The following is a 4,597-nucleotide window of genomic DNA, read 5'->3' on the forward strand; positions in this document are numbered from 1 at the left end:
CTGATGGAGAGGCCCCTGGGAGTCTTTGGGGCCGCACGGGCAATTAATTCATTAGATTAATTAGCTCCTCTTCCCCGGTGGGGGCAGGGCAGCCTGAGCAGGGCCTCCCGCTCCAGGTGCCCAAGGTCATCCGGCTGGCCGGCCTCCCTCCCTCTCCACAGCCTGCTCTGTCTCCTCCGCCCCCGCAGGCCCGCCCTGCCCCTGGCCCTGGGCCAGCCTGCCGCCACAGAGATGAGTGGTGGGGGTGCCGGGCCTGCGGCCGCCCTGGACCCAAGTGTGCTGTGGGGGAGGCGCACGGTGTGTCGGGCAGACGTGTTTGCAGAGGTGTGTGTGACTGCACCGTGTCTAAGGGTGTGCGATAGGAGTGTCTGTGTGCGTGTGTCCCTCGGTGTGTGTGTGAATTGGGCATGTTTCTTATGTACGCGTGTGTGTGCATGTGTGGGATTGTGAGTCTGCACATGAATGTCTCTGCACACTACCTCTGTGAACGTGTATGTGTCCTGTGCACACATGTAAATGTGCCTGCACACCTGAGTTTCTCCCATGTACACATTTCTCTGTGTGCTTCTGCTAGCTTACGGATGCACATGGATGTGCTGTGTGCGTCTACACAAGCCCCGTGTGCGTGTGAACGTGTCTGTGTGCGTCCCCGTGCCCTGGCTGGGTGCTGTCTCATGTCCCTTGCGTGCCCCCGGCCTGTGCGTCGTGCAGGCCCAGGGAAAGGCACAGGTGAGACGTGGCTGTTCTTTGTACATCTCTGAGCACATCGGTGAATGTGTGTGTGGCGGTGGGTGTGGAAGGTATCTGTGTCACCGAGGTGTGTGCATGTGTGCACACGTGTGGGCCCGCGTGTGCAGGCTCTGCCATGCTCGCCCTGCCCTCCCCTCGCCAGGCCTGAGTCCCCTCCCTCTCCCAGGGCTGCTGTCACAGAGCCTGGAGTTCAGCTCCCCCGCCGACAACTACACCGTGTGCGAAGGTGACAACGCCACCCTCAGGTAGGGACGCCAGTCAGCAGCTCACACTCGGCAGAGCCCAGCAGTGCCGGCCTTGGGCGGGGGTGGCCTGGGAGGCTATGTGTGACACACCCGGGCCTCCGTGTGCCCATCGGTCACAGCAGTGGGGATGACAACTACACCGTGTGCGAAGGTGACAACGCCACCCTCAGGTAGGGATGCCAGTCAGCAGCTCACACTCGGCAGAGCCCAGCAGTGCCGGCCTTGGGCGGGGGCTGGCCTGGGAGGCTATGTGTGACACACCCGGGCCTCCGTGTGCCCATCGGTCACAGCAGTGGGGACAGGACTGCCCCGGGGGGTGTTTAGGGGTCCCGGAGTTCCAGCGCGCTGCTCAGAGAGCTCGCCTATGGGGCCTGCTCACAAAGGGGTCAGCCCGGAGCTATGAGCCGCCCCGCCTCTCTTCCACGGAGACTCAGTTTACCCACAGCAGTCTGGCGACCCTCACCCCAACCCCCCTTCCCGCAGCTGCTTCATCGACGAGCACGTGACCCGCGTGGCCTGGCTGAACCGCTCCAACATCCTGTACGCTGGCAACGACCGCTGGACCAGCGACGCCCGCGTGCGGCTGCTCATCAACACGCCCGAGGAGTTCTCCATCCTCATCACGCAGGTGGGGCTGGGCGACGAGGGCCTCTACACCTGCTCCTTCCAGACCCGCCACCAGCCCTACACCACTCAGGTCTACCTCATCGTCCACGGTGAGCCAGGGCGACGGGCTGCGCCCTGCGGACCCCCCAGGCCCAGGCCCAGGACAGGTCCAGGGGAAGCCGCAGCAGAGGGATACTTCAGGGACGGTCTCCAGGGCGCCCCTCCCCTCTGGAGCCGGCTTCCCAGCCTCCGGCCCTGCTCTGGGGACTTGGGCTGTGAACAGAGCTGGTGGAAACATTCCCACCCCCCACCCCCAAGAAACCAGGAAGGACAGGGAAGAGAGAGGAGGAGAGGGACTCAGCAGGAGAGATGGGCTGCAAGGACCCACAGAGGGCTGGGCTTGGGGGGCTCGGAAGCCACTTCCTGGGGGAGCAGAAGTGGCCTGGGGTGCAGGGGCCACCCAGAGAGACTGAGCAGACACGGAGGGTGCCCATGAGGTCACCTGAGCTCCAGCTCAGGAGCCCCACCGCCCGTTCCAGCCTCAGTGATGGCCCTCACCAGCCAGGGACCCTGAGCAAGCAGAGCCCTCGGGCCCCCTGGCCTGCAGCAGGAATGGTGCTGCCTCTCACTGAGTGCAGGGCAGGACAGTTGGAGGGGCCGCCTGTATTCCATGCTCTGCTAGAAGAGGAAGAGAAATCTCTGCCAGTTAAACTGACACCCCACATCACAAGCCACCCGGAGTGACACGCTCAAGTGGGAAAGGGGGAAAAAATCCGAGTCATGTCTTAGGCTTGGAGAAATATAGCAACACCCAGCCCAGGACAGGGAAGGGACTAATGAATGGATTTTTATAGAGCACTTAGAACAGAGTCTGCTCCACAGGAAATACCATATGGGTATTTGCTAAGTACATTAATTTTTAGAGTAATCACAAATCAAAAGACAGACAGGGAGAGAAGAATTAAGACCAGACGATAGAGAAATCAAGTGAGGTTGAAGTGGAGAAAAGACACAGAGTTCAGTATGGCCAGAAATTAGGCAAGGAATGAGGCTGAGGCTGGGGAGAAAAGGGCAAAGAGAGAAGAGACAGACGGGGGATTGTAAGAAGGACAGACTGTCAGCCCACATCTGTTCTGAGGGAGGAGGCCGGGCCTAGGGCCCGGGTCTGAGGGAGGAGGGAGGAGGCCGGGCTCAGATCCGCAGGTCTGAGGGAGGAGGCCGGGCTCGGACCCCGGGAGTACACACCCAGCCTGTCACTGCCTTGGTCCCTGCCCACAGTCCCTGCCCGCATTGTGAACATCAGGAGAGGAGACTGGCCGTGGACCCCGGGTCTGAGGGATGAGGGAGGAGGCTGGGCCTGGACCCCAGGTCTGAGGGAGGAGGGAGGAGGCCGGGCCTGGACCCCGGGTCTGAGGGAGGAGGGAGGAGGCCGGGCCTGGAACCCTGGTCTGAGGGAGGAGGGAGGAGGCTGGGCCTAGGGCCCCGGTCTGAGGGAGGAGGGAGGAGGCTGGGCTCAGATCCCCGGGTCTGAGGGAGGAGGCCGGGCTCAGATCCCCGGGTCTGAGGGAGGAGGCCGGGCCTGGACCCCGGCAGTACACACCCAGCCTGTCACTGCCTTGGTCCCTGCCCACAGTCCCTGCCCGCATTGTGAACATCTCGTCGCCTGTGACAGTGAATGAGGGAGGCAGTGTGAACCTGCTTTGTCTGGCCGTGGGGCGGCCAGAGCCGACGGTCACCTGGAGGCAGCTCCGAGGTGAGGACCCCAGCCCAGACAGAAAGCCCTTTTCCTACTCTGCAGTCTGGGCCCTCCGCTCCCCTGTGCTGAGCTGGGTTCCCAGAACCCCCGTCCTCACTGTGCTGTGCACCTCCATTCCCAGTGACCTCATCACCAGACCCCAGACACTTAGAGCCTTCACCACTGGCTTCCACTAGCCCTTCAGACCTGGGCCGGGCTTTCCAAATCCCCTGTGGAGACGCCCCCTTCCCGATGCTCCCCACCCTCACCAATTCTGTACTTGGGTTTCCACCACTACACACCCAAGTCCAGCTGCAGCCCAGGTTCTGGCCACAGTGCCCCTCCCATTCACAAGCCCACCTCTCCTGCTGGGTGCTGGAGCCCAGCGGATCCAACCTGTGGCCCCCAGGTGCCACCATTGGCCTCCCCTGGGAACTCACCCACATTCTCAGGCCCCGGCCAGGCCCAGGCCAATTGGGAGCTCCTCCACCCCTCACAGGTCCCCCAACATGGCCACGGCTGCCTGAATGTGACATCCCCTCCAGCCCCCTACCTGACCTCCTCCACCAGACCCCAAATCTCTGATTCCAACTCCCTGCATCTGGGGAGACCCAGAGCTCCAAACACCAGGTCCCAGTGAATACTTGAGCCCCTGCCACACCAGGACCCAGTTACCAGGCCACAGACCCTTGGATTCTGCAGCACTGTGTCTTCTGAGCCCTACGAGCCTGGTCTTGAGATCCTGAATCTCTAGGCCCCCTGCATTCCAGAGGATCTTCCACAAGATCCCAGCTATCTGAGTTATGGATCCCATCCCCAGATCCTAGTTCTCTGGACCCTAAGAGTTTGACACCAAAACTCTGGACTCTTCCCCCGTGGGCCTTTATTGCCAACATCCTTCTGAGATCCAAGATTCAGAGATTCTCCTCCCGTGGGGTCCCCTGAGCACCATGACCAGAGATCCCACATCCCTGGATCTCCTGAACCCCCAAATTCCAGGACCCCTCCCTCGGGGTTGCAGTTCCTGAGCCCCGTTCCTCAATCCCATCCCATCCTGCAGCCCCCTGCGGCTTCCGCTGACCGGGCACTCCAGGCCCCGCAGCGCCGCCCCGCTGATGTGTGTCCCGTTGTGCTGCCCGTGTTGTCCCGTGTTAAGTGTTTGTGTCCGGCCCCGCTCCCCCCTCCGCCCTCCCCCACAGACGGCTTCACCTCGGAGGGCGAGATCCTTGAGATTTCCGACATCCAGCGGGGCCAGGCGGGG

At 62.3% G+C, this 4,597-nt stretch overlaps 1 protein-coding gene across 1 annotated transcript; it reads left to right on the forward strand.

The window, feature by feature from the left end:
• Nucleotides 1–445: 445 nt before the first annotated feature.
• Iglon5 (IgLON family member 5) lies at nt 446–4,594 on the forward strand (the record flags this gene model as incomplete). The annotated part of the gene is made up of 4 exons (XM_010615678.3): nt 446–995; nt 1,479–1,711; nt 3,235–3,354; nt 4,536–4,594. Coding segments are annotated over exons 1-4 (864 nt in total), but the record flags the coding sequence as incomplete, so codon positions are not given.
• Between the last annotated feature and the right edge of the window lie 3 nt (nt 4,595–4,597).

Source organism: Fukomys damarensis, unplaced genomic scaffold (genome assembly GCF_012274545.1).
Source record: "Fukomys damarensis isolate Sample0158 unplaced genomic scaffold, DMR_v1.0_HiC HiC_scaffold_19, whole genome shotgun sequence".
NCBI lineage: Eukaryota > Metazoa > Chordata > Mammalia > Rodentia > Bathyergidae > Fukomys > Fukomys damarensis.